A 21,630-nucleotide genomic window follows, 5' to 3' on the forward strand; every position below is an offset into this window, starting at 1 on the left:
GGGCTCAAGCACTTAAGCCATCTTCCACTGCTTTCCCAGGCACATTAGCAGGAAGCTGGATCAGAAGTGGAGCAGCCAAGTCCTGAACCAGTGCCCATATGGGATGCTGGCACCACAGGCAGAGACTCAACCTACTCTGTCACAGTGCCGGCCCCTCATTCTTAATTCTTACACTAAGCATTTTTGTTCAGAATATTTACTGAATGTGTAAGTCAGCTTTTTGTTACTAAAACAAAATTACTGAAATGAGGCATCTACGAAGGGAAGAGAGGTTTCTTTAGCTCACGGTTTTACATGCCTAAAGTCCAAACTGCAGGATCCAGGCTCCGGTAAAGGTGCACGGCAGAGTGCATGTAGAGGCAGGATTACACAATCAGCCAGCCAACAGAGACAGAAGGAGGGGCCAAACTCAGGCTTCTGTAACAACTGTCATGCAAGAATTAACAAGCAGTTCTAAGAGACCTAACTTTTGAGGACGCACCTCCAGTGACCCAAAGATCTCTGACTAAGAGCCAACTATTAAAGATTCCACACCTTGGCCGGGGCCGTGGCTCAACAGGCTAATCCTCCGCCTAGCGGTGCCGGCACACCGGGTTCTTGTCCCAGTCAGGGCGCCGGATTCGGTCCCAGTTGCCCCTCTTCCAGGCCAGCTCTCTGCTGTGGCCAGGGAGTGCAGTGGAGGATGGCCAAGTGCTTGGACCCTGTACCCCATGGAAGACCAGGAGAAGCACCTGGCTCCTGGCTTCGGATCAGCGCGGTGCGCCAGCCGCGGCGGCCATTGGAGGGTGAACTAACAGCAAAGGAAGACCTTTCTCTCTGTCTCTCTCTCTCTCGCTGTCCACTCTGCCTGTCAAAAATAAAGATTAAAAAAAAAAAAAAAAAAGATTCCACACCTCCAACGGCACCACTCTGGGGAGAAGCGTTTTAACATATGGACCTCTGGAGGATACTCAAACTGATATCCAAACCTAATGCCATCTGTAGTTGCCTAGTTTTACGTTCTATACTGAAAAACTCCCAGCGACTTTCATGGACTTTGGAGTAAAGTTTTTCCTGAAATAAAATATTGTGCTGCCCCATCTTACACATTAACCCTACTCAAGCCAGGTTCTGAGAATTCTGCTGCCTCCTCCTGACAACTGCTTCTTATTTACTTTTTTTTTAAACTTTTTTTATTTTTATTTATTTTTATTTTTGACAGGCAGAGTGGACAGAGAGAGAGAGACAGAGAGAAAGGTCTTCCTTTGCCGTTGGTTCACCCTCCAATGGCCGCTGCGGCTGGCGCGTTGCGGCAGGCACACCGTGCCGATCCGAAGGCAGGAGCCAGGTGCTTCTCCTGGTCTCCCATGGGTGCAGGGCCCAAGCACTTGGGCCATCCTCCACTGCTTGCTTGTGAAACCTGGTGCTAAATTTTTAGGAATTTAACCTATCATTAAAAATTCAATTTAGAAATTTACAATTAAATAAATTATATTTTAAAAAGGTAACAAAGTATTTAAAACTCATCATTTCCTAATAATTTTATTCACTTACCTATGCTTATGAGGTTATTTATGTCTATTATAGCAATAAAACAGAAATATTATACCGAGGTCTTCAAAAAAGCTCATGAAAAATGAGTATTATGAAAAAACTATGCATGTTTTTCAACCTTTTTACATCAAAATCAACTTATTTTTTAATTCAGCTTTTCCATAAACTTGTTGAAATACTCATATATAGGGTATACACATGGCAGTGTGCTAACGACAATCTATTGCCAACTCCATTTTAAGTGGCATCATGCTGGAGGCTTTCAATTGGCTGTGGCTGGAATATGAACACCACAGAAATCAGCAAATGCTACAAGTCAGTTTCTCATCCTGCCCCAAAGCCAGTTGTTAAGCATCATCACTTCTGCCACCCTTCACTACCTTTCTTTTAATAGACCTTGTGAATCGCAAAATGCTTTTCTGCTAAGTAGGGAGCTAGCACCATTACTTTTTTTATGACAAGAACATTACACCTCCAAGGCTTGATGCTCTATCCAAGTAACAGAAGCTGCAATCCCCAGTCTCTAGCCTCACTTGCTCTCCGCCAGTGCAGGAGGAGGAGTGTTATAATCTGATCACAGAGAAGGACAAAGTGGGGGCACATGAAACACGGCTTCCCTTTCCTCCTTCCTCATAAGGGCGTGTGTTCTCTGCCTCAGAGGGCAGCCAGCAGGTAGACTCTGCACCTGCCTGGGAGATGAGGGAGGAGGAAGTAAGGAAAAGGAGGCTTTGTTAGGTGGGAAAGGCTAACCCTAAGTCTGAGTTTTGAAAAGTATACTACTTTCACATAAAAACCATATTCTCCATTTCCTGTCAATAATAACAGTGACATTTCAGTCTCTGCCTTTTTCCTCAGCTCTAAAAGGGTCTAGAGTTCAGGGTAGAGAAAAGTCATGTTACTGATTGGGTCTCCTCAAACTCCAAAACTTGACAGTGCCACTAGTCACTGATTAGTGTTCACAATTAAATTAAATACATTTGCCACCTTGGTCTACAGTGATAGCAATAATAGTAGAAGCTAACAATTGGGAATATGCTAGATCCTGGGCTAAGTACCTTATATAAACTAACACATGGTTTTAACACTCATAAAGCAAATACAGCTACCCACAGTGCCAGTGTCACTCCAATTACAAACTCACAAGGAATTTTTTAATGTCAAGAGATCATAAGCTAGTTTATAGCAAAATTTCCTGTTTTTATATTAAATTTTACGATGCTGCTAATATTCAATTATCTTTCCTCCTATCTGAAAATAGTGTGGCTTTTCTGATAGATTTAACACCCACTCTGTGCCCTCTGCTAGACACCAACAAAAGGAACTATCTGTGGAAATCAACGTACTTTTATTTCTCATCAACCTAAAGTTCCTTAAAGAACATTTTTGTAAGCAGCCTCATTTCATTGCATTTTTAAAACAAAATTTATATTCATTTATTCTTTTTGTAAAAATCTGCCAGGATTCTTTTTGTTTCATACTTTATGATTTATCATCTCCTTCTCCACCCACACTAACCTTTTCCTTAGCAGTTTGTGTGCATTTATTGATTCTGCACATGGTATATTACTTTGTCTTGAGGTATATGTGATTTGTTCTTTCATCTTCCTCTACAATGTAATCCTATTTTACTGCTCATGATTCATAACAAATTTTCAGAATAACTTTTCAAAATACTAACATTCAAATAATTTACATTCTTCACAGGAGCATGCAATTTTAATATATTATGTTCATATATAAATGCATCTAAACTATTCTCAGCACTAAAAATCCATTCCCTTAATATCTAAAAAAATACTTAGCAAAGTCACTCAGTAACCCACTCCATTATTAATTATGATCTCTTAAATTAACCCACTCCTTATGCCTACTTCCTTTTGATTTATCCTACTAAAAGAGAAAACCACCTCAATCTCAGTATGTACTTGATGAATATTTCATTTTCTTCTCCAACCTAGGTAACTTTTTAAAAGATTTATTTATTTTATTTGAAAGATAGTTACAGAGAGAAAGGGATAGGCAGAGAGGTTTTCCATCCATTAGTTCACTCCCAAATGGCCACATCTCTTTGCTAAGATGTTAGTTGATTATGTCACCACATGTGCAGTGCTGAAATCTTTTGTGTGGCACACAAAATAGAACAACTAATACTGATTCACTTAATCTGCTACTATTGACTCTAAATTTTTATCTTAAACTTGCTTGGAGGTTACCAAATGGTCCACATATCTAACTTTACTGTGGAAAAACTATTTAAAGAGAAAAAATTGTTAAGACTACAGTGTATCCCAGCAGACTCATAGAATGGCAGATGTCCTAAACAGCACTCTGGCCTCAGAGTCAGCCCTTAAGGCATTCGGATATGGCTAAAAAGCCCATGAGAGTATTTCAGGCATGGAAAGCTAAGACACTCTGGCAAAAACAAAACAAAACAAAACAAAACAAAAAAACCTAAATGAAAGATCTCTGGAGATCCCAGCGGAAAGAACAGGCCATCAAAGAAGGAGGTACCTTTCTCTGAAGGGTGGAGAGAACTTCCACTTTGACTATGACCTTGTCGAAATAAGATCGGAGTTGGTGAACTCAAAAGGCTCCCATAGCCTTGGCAACTTAAGACATGAGCCTTGGTGATTACTGACGCCATAAATAAGAGTGTCAATTTGTTAAATCAACAACAGGAGTCACTGCGCACTTACTCCTCATGTAGGATCTCTGTCCTTAATGTGTTGTACAATGTGAATTAATGCTTTAACTAGTACTCAAACAGTACTTTAGACTTTGTGTTTCTGTGTGGGTGCAAATTATTGAAATCTTTCTTAATATATACTAAATTGATCTTCTGTATATAAAGATAATTGAAAATGAATCTTGATGTGAATGGGATGGGAGAGGGAGCGGGAGATGGGAGGGTTGTGGGTGGGAGGGAAATTATGGAGGGGGAAAAATCCATTGTAACCCATAAACTGTACTTTGGAAATTTATATTTATTAAATAAAAGTTTAAAAAAAGATTTCAGCGTATCCACAAATTAGCAACATGAGGTGTCTTCTCATAAACAATATCTTAGGAAGAAATTATAATTCCAGAGAGTGGTCATCAAGTTGCCTTGCTCAGAGCACATTTGAGAACAGTAGACATAAAAGCACCCAATGAATGAACACTAAAATATACCGATTTGAATAGTATCCACAGAATCAGAGCTTATTGAGTTTGTAGAGTTTTACGGAGAAGAGTAGGCAACTAGGGTGTTCTGTCACTGCTCATTCACTTTTTATGGAAAAATACTTTAAAAAGAATTAAAGAAGCCATTGTAAACATGACCTTTCAACAAACATAATCTAAAAGAAACAAACCTGGAACATAGATTCTAGGGTTCTCTATCAGCTCAAGTGTCACAGTTATCAAAAAAGAATAAATAATGAAATAAAACCTATAGCAATCATAAATCTATAATAAATGACTGCATTTGGCATATTCTAGATTATGCATAGAAAAAGAAGCAAATAAAATCTCTGCATAATATATCCCAAATAATTAAGTTACTTGTAAACAAAGCCATACATAACATTTATAGGATCAAAATTAACATGTGACGCAGTCTACAAGAACCCAGTGCCATTTGCAGCATATGTCTCTTAGATGGCATGTTATTTGCATGAGAAAAATTAGCAGCATAAGTCACCTTAATGTTAACTCTAGTTCAAAGGCAAATATGGCAAGTTTAAATTCCTCAAGTAGCTCAAACACTTAACTTAAGCCAATATTTTACTTTTCAATCAATGATTTACCAAAATTACTAATGAAAATCAAAATGACAACAATTTTACTTCTTTCTCAAGAATCATCATTTGGGACAACCATAAAGAAAGGTGAGCAGAGAAGCAGAAGCCTAGAAAATCCACAGAGTACATAACAGCATATAATCATATTGTGCCTGTATATACACACGCAGCATAAAAAGAAAAATAAACACACAAAAAACATAGCTCACCCCTAAAACATCTTAAGAATGATAAGGGAGACTGTTCTCTATAAAAGAGACTCTTGTGGCATTTTTCCAACGTATTTTCTCAAAACAATTAGTCAAGACCCCTGCTTCTCAAACCCGTGCCTCTGAATTCCTCAGAAAAAAGATCCACAGAAGGTTCCCCCTTCCAGTGCTCCTCAACTGAAGGGCTTTCAGTCTATCATAATCAAATTGTTTGCAAAAACAACACTCTAAACTAATTCTAATTCCACTGCTAAGGAGAAGCTGGGTAAATTTAGTTGTCACCAAGTTTTGTGGACTTCTTTCAATTTCTGCTTACCTAGCAATCACATTTAAAAAAAAAAAAAATCTAACTAGACAGCAGGTAACAATCAGTAGCTAGTTTTGTGCTATAACCAAATACCTTAGTTGCTTCAAGAACTCCACATCAGAGTTGCTGTTAATAAGCTTGATGAACTCTTCATAAGAAGGCGCATAAGTGTAGGCTCTCTTGTGATGTTCATTCACCTGCTCTCTGTACTCCAGCTGGGCAAGCAGCATTTGGTTAATGTAATCTGGGTTGCTCAGTAATTCCACTACAGGCTTCAAGACTGCGGGAAGAAACAGAAAGCAGCACTGAAAAATATTTTCTTCTTTAAGGGAATTGTTTTTACATCACATAATTGAAACTATATTTGGAAATCTTTCTTCAGCTAGACAAACTGAAGAAATTATAAACAATTCACGCATTCCAAGACGTGCACACACGCACAAAGGGCCGCCTATTCTTGCAGATGTGTTATCTACCATAGCTACAATCAAATGGTCATTTTAATAAGAGTGAAATATAAAGGAATAAGAAAAGGAAGTCATTTAGAACCCAACTTGCTAACTTTTGAAATTTGCTATCCAAATCAAGTACATGGTTTCTTTTTCTTCTTTGTACAAGGTTCAACATATTTTGACCAGGTTAGTTTGCCAAAGGATGAAAGCCAGCATTCTCCCAACTAGTCAAAGCAGATCTCAAGGAGGAAGTTGTTTAAAAAAATGTCAGTTACACTATTACAAATCCATCCTACTAACTTTAGACTAAAAAGTTCCCCTTTTCTCTGTGGTTGTTGATATCAGATGGGCACAGCTGGCTAATCTTGAGATAACAAGACATTCAATCAGTGCATTTCAAATGCAATGTTACTTGTTTGAAATTGAAATAGGGAAACTTTTCCTTGGCCTTACTTTCTTCCATTTTTATTATCCTGGCTAAGCATTCCCCGGGGTGTAGTTAACTTCTTTCTAGCAATCCCATTATAAGGTGGCACAGTTCATTTATTCCAAGCTCACAAAATGTGTAAGTATTATCAATGAATCTTATAGCAAAGATTTTAAGTAAATGCTAATTGGGGTTTGAATACATATATATGTGTGTATGTGTGCACATACATCACACATAAATAGACACTTTTATTAGTGCATACACTACTGGTATGTAAAACTTCATAACTAATCCAAATGAATGCATATGAGAGCATAAGAACTGATTCTCAAGTGTCAAAATAAATAGTAGAATGGACTGTGCATTTTTCAGTATGTTATATAAAAAATTTAAGATTCTCACAAATGGTGGCCAAATGCTTTCTTTGAGTGACATTTAAACAACATTTTGGGGGCCAGCACTGTGGTACAGCAGGTAAAGCTGCTGCTGCAGCCGACATCCCATATGGGCTGGTTCAAGTCCTGGCTGCTTGACTTCCAATCCAGCATCCTTGCTGATGCACCTGGGAAAGCAGCAAAGCAAGCCCAAGTCCTTGGGCTGAGGAGATGTAGAAGCTCCTGGCTCCTGGCTTTCAATCGGCCCAGCGCCAGCCATTGTAGCCACTGGGGGAGTGAACCAGCAATGGAAGATTTCCCTCTGTCTCTGTCTCTCTCCCCCTAACTCTGACTTTCAAATACATAAATAAAGCCTTTAAAAATAAACTTAATATTTTGAAAATATTTTAATTCCCATATCTTTCACAGTATACAAATACTAACACATTAGTTATCTAGTACATTAGTTTGCACACTGACTGACTGCATTAGTAATAGTAAATCTCATAAATCTACCTTTTGTTGTGAGAATTTCTGCAAGCATTATACGTAAGCTGAGAGACTGGACATCCTTTGAGGGAAGCAGACAAAACACCAGGACCCGAGAACACATTTGCAGGAATCTTACTTCATCATCTGAGTTCCTCAAGCACATATGTAACACAAAAGGCCTCGGCTGTTCTTCATGTCTAAAAAAAATAAACAAATGAAGATAGGGGAAAGGAAAGAAATTTCTGGAAACAATTCAGATATGTACCATTAGACAAAAAACGGGCAACACATTGGTTAGAATAACTCTGCCACCTCTTCGTCAGTATCAGTGTTTTCCTCAATTATAGACTAATCTGGAAAATGTATACTGGAATAAATGAAAATACATGCCCTTTGGGGATTTCAAATTATGGTAACTACCTCCAGTAACATCAAAAGTTCTAACTCTCAAATCATAGCAACAATTCAAGAGTATGTCTTCTTAAATGTGCGCTCTCTCTTTCTTTAAAAAAAAAAAAAAAAAACCTTACTTAAAAAAAAAAAAAACTTACAAAGCATAAAACTAGGGTTACCAGCAGGCTTTCTTGATTGGGAGATCATAGCATAAAAAAAAATTCTACAGGCATTTCTTATGAGTAGACAGCCCATAACTTGATGCCACATAATTTTTAATTTTTTTAAAAAGATGTATTTATTTCAAAGGCAGAGTAACTGAGACAGATAGAAAGAGATCTTCCCCCTGCTGATTCACTTCTGAAATTGCTGCAAAAGCTAGGGTGGCCCAGGCCGAAGCTAGGAACTCAGAACTACATCTGGGACCTCCATATGGATGGCAGGACACAAGTACTGGGGCCATTATTGACTATTTCCAAGTATATTAGCAAAGAACAGGATTGGAAGCAGAGTAGCCGGGACTAAAACCAGCAATCCAATAAGGGATATGGGTGTCCCAACCAGTGGATTAACCACCTGTGCTACAATACCCTAACCTGATGCTACCTATTTTGATGGTAAACTGCCTACTGTCAGCCTCCCAAGTATTTTCCAGCCAGTCTTGCCAACCTTGGTCATGAACTTCTCTGTTGGTGTTGACTCCATCCCAGGGTCATTAATTTGGTGGACCTAGAGGAAGAGGTGTGAAAAGAACTTCCATTTTTCCCTTTTCCATAGTATTTTTTAAAAAGATTTTATTCATTTATCTGAGAGGTGGAGTCACAGACAGGCAGAGAGAGGGAGAGACAGAGAAAAGTCCTCCATTTGCTAGTTCACACCCCAAATAACCGCAATGGCCAGAACTGAGCCAATCCTAAGCCAGGAGCCTGGAGTCCCCCCACTCCCACCCCAGCTCCCGACACTGGCGCAGGGGCCCAAGCACCCAGGCCACCCCTCACTGCTATCCCCCACCCCCAGGCCACTAGCAGAGAGCTGGGCCAGAAGAGGATCAGCCAGGACAGGAACCAGTACCCACACGACCCAGCCTACGACACCACATAGTATCTTCATAGCAATTCAAGAAAGACTAGGATGCTAATTTTTCTAGTAACAGGCACAGTAGAAAAGATTCTTATAGTAACTAGTGGCCAAAACTGAGGGAAAAAGAAAAACAGAGAGGGGGAAAAACACACTGGGCACTACACTGGCAATGGAAAAACCCCATGAATGTGTATCAGTGCATTTATAACCCATGTCTTTCAGCAGTTAATTGCAATTTCTTTTTGCACTAGAGATGAAAGACTAAACCATAAAAAAAAGGTTTCCTCTTCTTCTATAATAAGCAAGAGGAAATCTATACTGATGTGTGAAGCCAACAACACCAAAAAAAGATTTTTAAGAGTAAGTCATTATGCATGAACTGATACATATTGAGTTTTTTAAAATGGCATCTTCAATTATTTTAAACTCTGTCAGTTAAGAGTTACTATTTCAATATAGTATCATTAAATGCCTTTGTCATGTCAAGTACTTTTAAAAATAATTCTGTGGCCTGTGCTGTGGCATACTGGGTAAAGTCGCTGCCTGAAGTACCAGCATCCCATACGGGCACTGGTTCGTGTCCCGGCTGCTCCATTTCCAATCCAGCTCTCTGGGAAAGCAGCAGAAGATGGCCCAAGTACCTCCCTCCCATGAGGGAAACTCAGAGGAAGCTCCTGGCTTCTGGCTTTGGATCAACCCAGCTTCGACCATATTGGTTATCTGGGGAGCAAACCAGTGGATGGAAGATCCCTCTCTCTCTTTCTCTCTGTCTGTCTGTCTGTCTCCCTCTCTCTCTCTCCCTCCCTGCCTTTCAAATAAATAAATAAATCTTTAAAAACAAAAAATTCTTTACTTTAAAACATGAGCACATTTGGTTAATGTTTATGGGAGATAAGTTGGCCAAAAGAACCAAAATCTACTTTTATAACAGAGGCTTTAAATAACATCAACAAACTCTCTCAAGGTAAGCACAATCCCCCATCCACACTAAGGGAAAGAAGGTTACAAAAGGAGCCCAGACCCCCAGACTACATGTTCCTCTACCTTGTAGGCCTGAGTTAGGAAAAATCCTCTGAGTGAACCAAAGGCCAGAGGGTCAAACAAGCTCGATCTCTGGACGAAGGATGTGAGTGCTTTCCTGGAATCCCTCTGCTAACTCTGTTCAGGATATTCCTATGATGTCCTCTAGAAAGTGGCTATCAAGTTGCTTTAGAAGCCAAGAATCATGAGTTCTATGGCTACTTCTGAGTCAGGATGTCCAGCTAGCCTTCTGTTGAGTTGCAGCATTAGTCTTTGTAGCATCTTTCAGTCTATACAGATCCATCACTTGTTTACTGCAATTCCCAATACTTACCTCTGGGGTCCCACTCTTTGGGTAAGAAAAATGATGTCAACCTTTTATAAGTTTCATGTGTTCAATATTACCTGGGGGCCAGCATTGTAGTGTAGCAGGTAAAGCCACCACCTGCAATGCCAGCATCCCATATGGATGCTGGTTTGTGTCCCAGTTGCTCCACTTCTGATATAGCTCCCTGCTAATGGCCTAGGGAAAGAAGGGGAAAATGGTTCAAGGGTTTGGGCCCCTGCTACCCACAGAATCTTCTGTCTCTTGGCTTTGGCCTGGCCCAGCCCAAGCAGTTGTGGCCATCTGGGGAGGTGAACCAATGGATGGAAGATGTCTCTGTCTCTTCCTTTATCTGTGTAACTCTTTAAAAATACATAAATAAATCATTTAAAATTATCCTCCCACCTACACCAAAAAGTAGATAATCTTCACCAACATTTGATAGATTAGAAAATTAAGGTCTGAATGCTTAAGTGAATAGTCAAAGTCACAGAAGTAACAAATGGTAGAAATTCCTCTCCAGCACCATTCTGTCTGACTCTCAAGCCCAAACCACACTACATCATGACCAGGGATTGCAGAGATGAAATGGAAAACAATTTTAGAGATAAAGAAGGAAAGCATGAGAATAAAAATGTTCTCCCTCAAAGGGCATGAAAGTATTTGACTGGCAAACAAAATGCAGAGATTCTAAGGAGACAATGAAATTAAATACTCCGTTGAATTAATAGCATAAAAGCAATCATTTTTAGATTTCCCTGAAACATGCTGGAACAAGACAGATGGGACAAAGGAAGAGGAAGCAGAGGCAAGAATTAAATGGGATCCGGATTGGCTTGAAGTAGCAACAGAATGAGGGCCTGGAAAGAAACACAGGCTGACCGGAAAGCTGCCTCCACCAAATTGCCTGACAGTTAGTCAGAGGGTGTGCTGCTTTTATTAAGGCAATTTATTATTCTTTTGTCTGATAGCGGCCAATTCAACTGCATGCTCTGCAGGCTACCGAAGTCGTTTTGCGGCTCCAGAGATCCACACACCAATGGAGGTTTCTGGGACAATAGTACCGTTCACCTGGGGCAGGCAGGCAGGCACAGTCCTCAAATCTGGAGTCACTGCTTGCCAGTATCACTGTGATTCATAGAACACCAGTTCTTCAGATAACAGATGCATAGATAATGCCAGTTCTTTAGGATATGGTCATCTACATGCAAAATACCAGTGACCTACTGTCACTTCTTCAAATATTAAAAATCCCAGAAAACATCGAAGTTTTTTCTATGTTTTTTCTTTATCCTTTTATTATTTTTTTAATTATCAACTAGGGCTTTTAGGCATAGCCTGGATATGAGTAAAATCAATCTACCATTGGCGTAAGAAGACTAGAAGCTCAAAACAAGAAGCTTCTAATATGGAATCAGGACTCTGTTTCTATTATTCTGACACTTCACCCATAGATATCTTTATATTATCCACAGACGCAGCAATTTCAGAAGCTGGTAAATGTCTCAGTGAAAAATATGTCCTCAAGGTGAAATTAAATAATCATAAAAACATGAGATTTCCCTAATCACTTGCTCTTTTCCCAAACCTAAATCCATCAGTCTCTTAACAGAATAAACACTGATTTAAAATACTGTCCTCTATTAGACTATAATTTAAATACTTTAAAAATGAGCTTCCAATGAATTCAAATAAGTCTGTGACAGGATCTGTCACAGAGAAATCGGATATACTTTATATAGTGAGCACCACAGCAAATAAGCAGGTGTTCCAGGCAGCAGAGCGCATCACAAGGAAAGGCTGATGCTTTTGAGACACCCAAGAGTCCCAGTTCTCTAACTTCCCTTTTTAATTCAAACTCTCCACAGCAAAACCCTTAGAGGAAGTTACTTTCTGTACAAGTAGCAGATTTCAAAGGGTAGTTCAGACTCCTTGGCATCCCCAACACTCTTTTTCAGGGGCTCTGTACAGTTAAAATTATATTTATGGTAGTATAAAATGCCATTTTCTTTTTCATGCTCATTCTCACAAGCATAGATGAGTTTTCCAGTGGCTACATAATGTGTGATGACATCACCACTCTGGAGGCTAATGGAAAGTGTAGTGTGTACCCCTGTACTTTTAAAATGTCTTGTTTTAATATCTCAATATTGTAAATATTGAAAACTAACATCAGTGGTAAGCTGATAAATGTTCAACAATTGGCTCTCTAGGGGGATAAATTCTAATTTGGAGCATTTTCCTGTTTCACAGTGTAAATACTGTCACAGCATTTCAAGTTACTAATATGACATCACTGAACTAGGGGTTAGGAAGAAATGTGCACAATCAGCTATTGCATGTCACTATAAGTTGGCTACAGCACACTACTAGATATGACCCATATAAACAGAAGCTCAACGAAGTATCTTTAGTTAGACCCCACAAGATCCAATGTAAAGTTTCTTTAAAATCTAGTTTTCAGGATCTTGTGATGCAATAGAGCTCTTAACACAGGACTCAAAGCAGAAATATGACCTATATTTAATTTTTATAAAAACTGCAAATTCATTAACACTAACATTATCATAAAATATTATAATATTAAAATATTATAAAATAATGTATTAGACTTTCTACCTCTAGGTATTAATGAGTTCATCATGGCACTGGCTCAGGAAAATTCATTTCACTTTTTAAATTATTTGACAAACTAAATGTATCTAGAAAGTGGTTTCTACTAAGAAATTTACAAAGAAAAATCTGCTCTATCAGAACACAATAATTATTAACCCAATAATACGTCTACACTTTTAATCTAAGTGTGAGAAAACAGGCAGAATATCCTAGAGTTTTGTCTTCACTTTAGCTCCTCAGGCAAAAAGGAAAATCGTTTAATAAAAAAAAAAAAAAAAAAGTGGGAGAGTTGTTCATAATACAATAGTTACCTGGCATTAGCAGCTTTGAGGTCACAGAAATGAGTGAGTAAAGTCCTCACAACATCATTGCAGACAACTCTAACCACATCCACGTGACTCAGTCTATGGCGCAGCTGCCTGGCAATCTCCCAAAAGTCTTCTGAGAGCAGATGGTAAAGTTGTCCCTCATCTCTGCTGAGGTTTCCATACCAGGACAGAATGTAATCTCTATAACTGTAGTCGAACACTACCAGGAATAAACAAAGCAATGAGTAAGATTTAAATGAAAGAAGTAACTACTGACATAGCATTTCTACTGAAAATTGATCACCTACTGTTTAACAGTCATTGCTTTAATATAAAGAGTAGAAAGCAGAACTCAAGAGAAGACAGTGATCTTTCCTAAACCTTTTAAAAATTAAAATTCTTATTTAATCATGTTTGGGTATGGTGACTGCATATCATAGATTATTTTCAACAGTCTAATTTTTAAATATTCCATCTTGGTAGCTAACCACCAAGATTTATCAAGAAATAGATTACCTTACACAGTGCCAACACACTTACAAAGTGTGCTAGTTAACAATCTATTACCTCTCTGCTCCAAATTCACTCTTTTTTGTCCTATTTTCTGATAGTGGCTCTAGACTCTGCAAACATTTCTTCTTTGTCAACTGGCATAATGTAAGTTTGTCAGTAGGGCATGCTGGAGAGGGGAAGGGCCTTCTATTCCTGGTTCCTGTGTGTTCTCTGATTATTCCTGCCACAAACAGCAGGCAGCTGCATGCAAGGAACCCAATGGTGCTCACTCCCAGGGAGTTCCAATGGCACCCACAGGGTGGCCTCTCCTAGTCTGTAGTATCTCCCCAAACTTCTTCCTATCATGTGTGCCAACGGTATGGCCTCTCCAATGAGGAGAGCACCTCAGCCCCGCCATGAAGAAGGAAACTTCTTTCAATTTACTCCATCCTAAAGTAATCTGACTCACGTCTTAGGGGTAGTGGCTATTCTCATTATCTGCTCTTCCTTTAGAGTTTTCTTCACTCCTCACTAGTTAATCCCATCTTATAAGTTAGTAATACTTTTTAACTTGGCGGAGTGGAGCACTCCAACCCGTTGGTTCACTCCCAAATGCCTGAAATGGCTGAACTATGTCAGGTGAAAGCCTAAGAGATGGGAACCCAATCCAGATCTCCCACAAGGGTGGTAGAACCCAACTACTTGAGCCACCATCACTGTCTCCCAGGGTCTGATTTGTAGGAAGGAAGAGTAGACAGCCAAAGCTGGGAATCCAAGCCAGGTATTCTGATGTGGGTTGCAGATGTCTTAACTGCTAGACTGAATGCCTGCCTGTACATTAATAACTCTTTATATTTAACTTTCCTGTTCAGTTACTTGGTGGTTTCTATCTCTTAGCAAGACTCTGTTGGTGTAGGAAAAATCCCAACTACTGGGCTCAGATATCTCCTTAGATTCAGTATCAGTGGTCAGTCATATTCTTTGGAAGACTTCTAGTGCGTTTTTTTTTTTTTTTTTTTTTTTACAGGCAGAGTGGACAGTGAGAGAGAGAGACAGAGAGAAAGGTCTTCCTTTGCCGTTGGTTCACCCTCCAATGGCCGCTGCGGCTGGCGTACTGCGCTGATCTGAAGGCAGGAGCCAGGCGCTTCTCCTGGTCTCCCATGCGGGTGCAGGGCCCAAGCACTTGGGCCATCCTCCACTGCCTTCCCGGGCCATAGCAGAGAGCTGGCCTGGAAGAGGGGCAACCGGGACAGAATCTGGCACCCCAACCGGGACTAGAACCCGGTGTGCCGGTGCCGCAAGGTGGAGGATTAGCCTATTGAGCCGTGGCGCCAGCCTAGTGCCTATTTTCTTAATCCTGGATCAATTCCATGCCTTAGAATTGGAAAACCTTAGCTCTGGACCAGCACTATATAATAAAAATATGAGAGCCATGTATATAATTTTACAGTCACATTAAAAAAGTAGAAACAGGTAAAATTAACTTTAATAATATAGTTCACTTACCATACATTAAAATAATATGTAATCAGTATTTGAAATGAAATATTTTGCATTTTTTATACTAAGCTTTGCAGCCTGGTATATATCTTGTCCAATCAGTGATCTCAATCTAGACTAGGTACATTATTGGTACTCAATAGTTACATATGTCCAATGGTTAATGCACTGGACAGCATAGCTCTAGTCCATGTAGAAAAAAAAGTAGTCAATATGATCTTCCCAAGAAACTAGGTTTTTTGAAAAATAAAATATTAATGGGCTTAATGGTGACTTCTTAATACCTAAGGGAGGAGAACTTTTTTTTTTAAGTTTTATTTTTTATAAACTTGAAAGGCAAAGTTACAGAGAGAGGAGACAGAGAGAGAGGTCTGCATCTGCTGGTTTACTCCCCTAATGGCCATAATGGCTGGGACTGGGCCAGGCCGAAGCCAGGAGCCAGGAACCAGGAGCCAGGAGCTTTTTTAAATTATTATTATTTTATTGATTTCAAAGACAAAGTTACAGAGAGAGAGAGAAGTCTTCCATTCCCACTGGTTCATTCCCCAAATGACCACAATGGCCAGAGCTAAGCTGATCCGAAGCCAAGAGACAGGAGCTTCTTCCAGGTGTCCTACACGGGTGCAGGGGCCCAAGGACTCGGGCCACCCTCTACTGGTTTCCCAGGCCATAGCAGAGAGCTGGATGGGAAGTGGAACAGTCAGGTCTTAAACCAGATCCCATATGGGATGCCGGCACTACAGGCTGGGGCTTTAACCCACTACACCACAGTGCCAGTCTCCTGGGAGCTTGTTGTGGGTCTCCCGTGTGGGTGCAGAGGCCCAAGCACTTGGGCCATCTTCTACAGCTCCCCAGGCACATTAGCATGGAACTGGATTGGAAGTGGAGCAGCTGGCTCTCAAACTGACACCCACAGGGGATGCTTGCATTCCAGGCAGAGGCTTAAGATGTTACACCAGGATGCCAGCCCCAGGAGCAAAACATTCAGCCACACAATCCTGTTCTAGTTCAAGAACACCAGGTTATTTTTTATCACTTTCTTTCAGTTTTTTTCTTTCATTTATCAAATACCACTTTATCTGGCTTAATTTCAGATATGGTGACACATTCTTTTGTATAAATAATTTATCCTCTTAGCTGTCAGCATACTACCTTATCCTCAGGAATCCTGAGGAGCAAAATGTAACTTGTGAATCAGATCTACTACACACCAGGCACAGATGATTAACCTGTAAGGTCAAGTAATCTTTTAACCTAGGATTCTAGGCTCTTTGAATTCATCTTAGCCACTAGATACCAACTTAGAGACTTGAAAGTAAATGTAGTGAGGTTTTCTTGGAAGAAGAGAGAGCGAAGAAGTGATGTTTCTTAGAAATGGCATGGCAGGTGGAATGTGAGCTCAGGATGCACACTCGCCATATGTGCGAATTCTACATAGCTGCAACTGCTCACAGGTCGAAGGAAACATCACTCTTGTTTTAACATTCTAATGACAGCTATTCCTCAAAATATCTACCGTGAAAGTATGCCCAATGCTTTCCACATTTCCAGAATTTCTGCAATGCAGCCTTACAATAATGTTTAAAATAGCATCTTAAATCTCATAGCTCAAACACATACACGGAGTATCATGAATTTTGTTCACAGACACGTATATAAAAGTTGAGATAAGCCGGCGCCGTGGCTCAACAGGCTAATCCTCCGCCTTGCGGCGCCGGCACACCAGGTTCTAGTCCCGGTCGGGGCACCGATCCTGTCCCGGTTGCCCCTCTTCCAGGCCAGCTCTCTGCTGTGGCCAGGGAGTGCAGTGGAGGATGGCCCAAGTGCTTGGGCTCTGCACCCCATGGGAGACCAGGATAAGCACCTGGCTCCTGCCATCGGAACAGCGCGGTGCGCCGGCCGCAGCGCGCTACCGCGGTGGCCATTGGAGGGTGAACCAATAGCAAAAGGAAGACCTTTCTCTCTGTCTCTCTCTCACTGTCCACTCTGCCTGTCAAAAAAAAAAAAAAAAAAAAAAAAGTTGAGATAAATTCTCAACGATTACATGGGCCCCAGTCTTAAGGATAAGATACCTACAAAGCTGCCTGCTAGCTGAAAACAATTGCTTGCTAAAGGCAGGGAAAAAAAAGAACACCACCACAACTTCAATCATTTCTTTAAATAAATATCTATAGAAGGCTTCCAGTTTGTAAGCTGGAATCAAGTCACATCACTAATTACTGTACAATGAGGGAAAACTGGCAAAACCAACAAACAAACCATCTCCTAAAACTCTGTCATTTTCTAACCACCAGACATTAAACTGAATAAACAGCTGTTATGTTTTCTAGAGTTTTGTAAAAAGTAGCCATATCTCATGCCTAATTGGACTATTACATTAAGACAGCAGAAACACTTTCTGACCCAGATGTAACAAACCATGGCAAAACCAGGAGCGGGCCTATTCTATAATCTCATTTATTGGTAACAACAACAAAATATATAGTTCCTATGAGGTAACTGATTTTCATCCCTTTAGGAAGTTGAGGCTCAAAAGAAGTGAAACACTGTGGCATAGCTGGTAAAGCTGCCCCCATAACACCAGCATCCCATATGAGCATTGGTTCCTGTTACGACTGCTCAAAATCCAATTCAGATCCCTGCTAATGGCCTGGGAAAAGCCGTGGAAGATGGCCCAGGTACCTGGGCTCTTCCTACCTATGTGGGAGAGCCAGATGAAGTTCCTGTCTCTGGGCTTTGGCCTGGCCCAGCCATGAATGTTGAGATCACTAGGGAGTGAACCAAGGGATGGAAGATCTCTCTGTCTCTCCCCCCCTCTCTCTGTAACTCTTTCAAATAAATAAAGAAATCTTAAAAAAAAAAAAAAGCGAAACAACTTGCTGAAAAAGGTGGCAAAATCAAGTCTCTCGACTGTCCATCAAACACTCTTTCCTTTCAACACACTAAAGTCCTGTGCATCCTGTACACTGGTAGAACATCATAAGTCACATAAGTAAAAAAGCATGAGAAACATGAAATACCATCTTTTCATACTGTTATCCAACCTTTCAAAAAACATATCTGTATAGAAAAACTATGAAAAAAGTTATGCTCTGCAAAATTGCTCTGGGAAGTACAAGTAACACCAATAGGTAGAAATCATGAGGAATTGTTTTAAGTTCAACAAAAAGAGGAACTAAATAAAAACATGAAAAGTGGGGTGGGCATTTGGCTTAGTGCCCACATCCTATATTGGAGTACTTGGATTCAATACCCAGCTCTGGCTGCTTACTACAGCTTCTTGCTAATGTAGACCCTAGGAGATAGCAGGTGATAACTCAAATAATTGGGTTCCAGCCATCTACATGGGAGTCCTGGATTGAATTCCTGGATCCTGGCTTTAGTCAAGCCCAGCCCTGGCACTGCAGGCATCTAAAGAGTAAATCAGGCCGGCGTCACGGCTCACTAGGCTAATCACGGCTCACTAGGCTCACTAGGCGCCGGTACCCCAGGTTCTAGTCCCCGCTGGGGTGCCAGATTCTGCCCTGGTTCCTCCTCTTTCAGTCCAACTCTGAGTAATAGGAGCGCTCAACCTGTGAGATAGTATCAGAACTATAAGACTGCTTGATGTGTGGGGAAAAACTCCCACATATCTGGTATCAGAGGAGAGACTGAGTTTTATTTTTCCACTGTATCGTCAGAAAAGCACTTTTCCTATTCACTAAAATTTACATTCAAATTATAACAGGAAAGTAAGAACAATATAAGATATATAACATCTTTTTTTTTTAAACAGGCAGAGTTAGACAGTGAGAGATAGAGACAGAGAGAAAGGTCTTCTTCCATTGGTTCACCCTCCAATGGCTGCTGTGCTGGCACACTACACTGATCCAAAGCCTGGAGCCAGGTGCTTCTTCCTGGTCTCCCATGGAGTGCAGGGCCCAAGCACCTGGGCCATCCTCCACTGCACTCCCAGGCCACAGCAGAGAGCTGGACTGGAAGAGGAGCAACCAGGGCAGAACCGGCACCCCAACCGGGACTAGAACCTGGAGTACCAACGCCGTAGGCAGAGGATTAGCCTAGTGAGCAGTGGCGCCAGCCTATATATAACTTTTTTTTAAATTTTGACAGGCAGAGTGGACAGTGAGAGAGAGAGAGAGAGACAGAGACAGAGAGAAAGGTCTTCCTTTGCCATTGGTTCACCCTCCAATGGCCGCCGCGGCTGGCGCGCTGCGGCCGGCACACCACGCTGATCCAACGGCAGGAGCCAGGTGCTTCTCCTGGTCTCCCATGGGGTGCAGGGCCCAAGCACTTGGGCCATCCTCCACTGTACTCCTGGGCCACAGCAGAGAGCTGACCTGGAAGAGGGGCAACCGGGACAGAATCTGGTGCCCCGACTGGGACTAGAACCCGGTGTGCCAGCACCACAAGGCAGAGGATTAGCCTATTGAGCCACAGCGCCGGCCATATATAACATCTTTAAAATAAGATATTGGTTGGCCTTTTAAAGGCTTAATGTGAAGAGCACATCACCTGCATAATGTCCCAATACATTTGCTATCCATATCGCATACACTGATTAATACAACTCTAAAAAATACTCTGTTGATAATGCATTTTCATTAGTGACTGATTACAAATGAATACTGGCAAACATTTGTGCTTAGCAATAAAGACATGTATGTTCTATCAGCACCCTCTACAAGCTATGCATCATAAACACATATGTAACTTTGCCAAGGCGCAGGTTAATCCTCCTCCTGCGGCGCCAGCATCCCATATTGGCGCAGGTTCCAGTCCCAACTGCTCCTCTTCCAATCCAGTTCTCTGCTGTGGCCTGGGAAAGCAGTAGAAGATAGACCAAGTGCTTGGGCCCCTGCACCCGCATGGGAAACCAGGAAGAAGCACCTGGCTCCTGGCTCCTGGCTTTGGATTGGCACAGCTCTGGCCATTGAGGCCATTTGGGGAGTGAACCAACGGAAAAAGGAAGACCTTTCTCTCTCTCTCTCTCTCTCTCTCTCTCTCTGTAACTCTACCTCTCAAATAAATAAAATCTTTTTTTTTTTTTTTTGACAGGCAGAGTGGATAGTGAGAGAGAGAGACAGAGAGAAAGGTCTTCCTTTGCCGTTGGTTCACCCTCCAATGGCCATGCGGCCGGCGCATCTCGCTGATCCGAAGCCAGGAGCCAGGTGCTTCTCCCAGTCTCCCATACGGGTGCAGGGCCCAAGGACTTGGGCCATCCTCCACTGCCTTCCCGGGCCATAGCAGACAGCTGGCCTGGAAGAGGGGCAACCGGGATAGAATCCGGCGCCCCCACCGGGACTAGAACCTGGTGTGCCAGCGCCGCAAGGCGGAGGATTAGCCTGTTAAGCCACGGCGCCAGCCTATAAATAAAATCTTTAAAAAAAATAAAAACATATGTAATTTCAGAAAAAGTGCAAAACAAACCATGATTCTGAATATACATAGTCTCCAAAAAGTTCAGAGAAAATTCATATTATGAAAAAGTTATGTGTGGATTTCAAAATTTTTTGCAGTAAAATAAAATTTGTTTTATTCCATTTTTCCATCAATTTTTTGAAGTACCATCATGTTATACATACCCTCATGTTATATCATTTACAAAAGCACACACATCAACAAAATATCTTACCCTATTACTCACTTCAAGGAAACAGAAATTCATGAATACTACACAGTGGTAAAAAAAAAAATGAAATCCTGTCATTTGCAACAAAATGGATGAATCTGGAAAAAAAAATACTAGTGAAATAAGCCAGTCCCAAAGGGACAAATACCACATGTTCTTCCTGACCTATGATAACTAATAGAGCACATATAGGCAATCTGTAGATGTGAAACTGACACTTTGAGAAGCAATGACTTGAACAGCCCTTGTCTTGACTGTTGATGAACAGTTTTTTTTCATGCTATTTGTTGACCTATTTACTTAACAAAGAGTTAATCATATGTGCATAAAGACTATTAAAAACAGATCTCAGTAAAAAATAAAAATGGGAATAAGAAAGGAAGGAGGAAGAGGGGTGGGAGGGTGGACACAGTGGGAAGAATCACCATGTTATGAAATGTATGAAGTTTGTAACTGTAAAGCTGTATAGTTCTACATTAAAAAAACAAATAAACAAAAGATAAATTTATGATCATAAAATAATTTTATGGTCTTTATTAAGAAACAAGCATCCTTTCTCTCTGACTCTCTCACAGTCTATAACTCTACCTGTCAAATAAAAAAAAAAAAAAAGAAAGAAACAAGCATAAAAGGGGGCTGGTGTTGTGGAACAGTGGGTTAAGCAACCACTTGTGATGCCAGAATCCCA

General features: G+C 40.7%; 1 protein-coding gene across 3 annotated transcripts in view; it reads right to left on the bottom strand.

Moving 5' to 3' along the window:
- Positions 1-21,630, bottom strand: part of SNX25 (sorting nexin 25) — a 163,177-nt gene that overhangs the window by 92,706 nt on the left and 48,841 nt on the right. For all 3 annotated transcript variants that reach the window (XM_062212755.1, XM_062212754.1, XM_062212756.1), the window contains exons 3-5: positions 13,325-13,541; positions 7,604-7,776; positions 5,925-6,111 (exon numbers count right to left, since the gene is read on the bottom strand). In XM_062212755.1, the coding sequence (XP_062068739.1) occupies positions 5,925-6,111; positions 7,604-7,776; positions 13,325-13,541 (577 nt within the window). The remainder of the gene's footprint in view (positions 1-5,924; positions 6,112-7,603; positions 7,777-13,324; positions 13,542-21,630) is intronic.

The sequence above is a fragment of the Lepus europaeus genome, chromosome 16 (genome assembly GCF_033115175.1).
Source record: "Lepus europaeus isolate LE1 chromosome 16, mLepTim1.pri, whole genome shotgun sequence".
Taxonomy (NCBI): domain Eukaryota; kingdom Metazoa; phylum Chordata; class Mammalia; order Lagomorpha; family Leporidae; genus Lepus; species Lepus europaeus.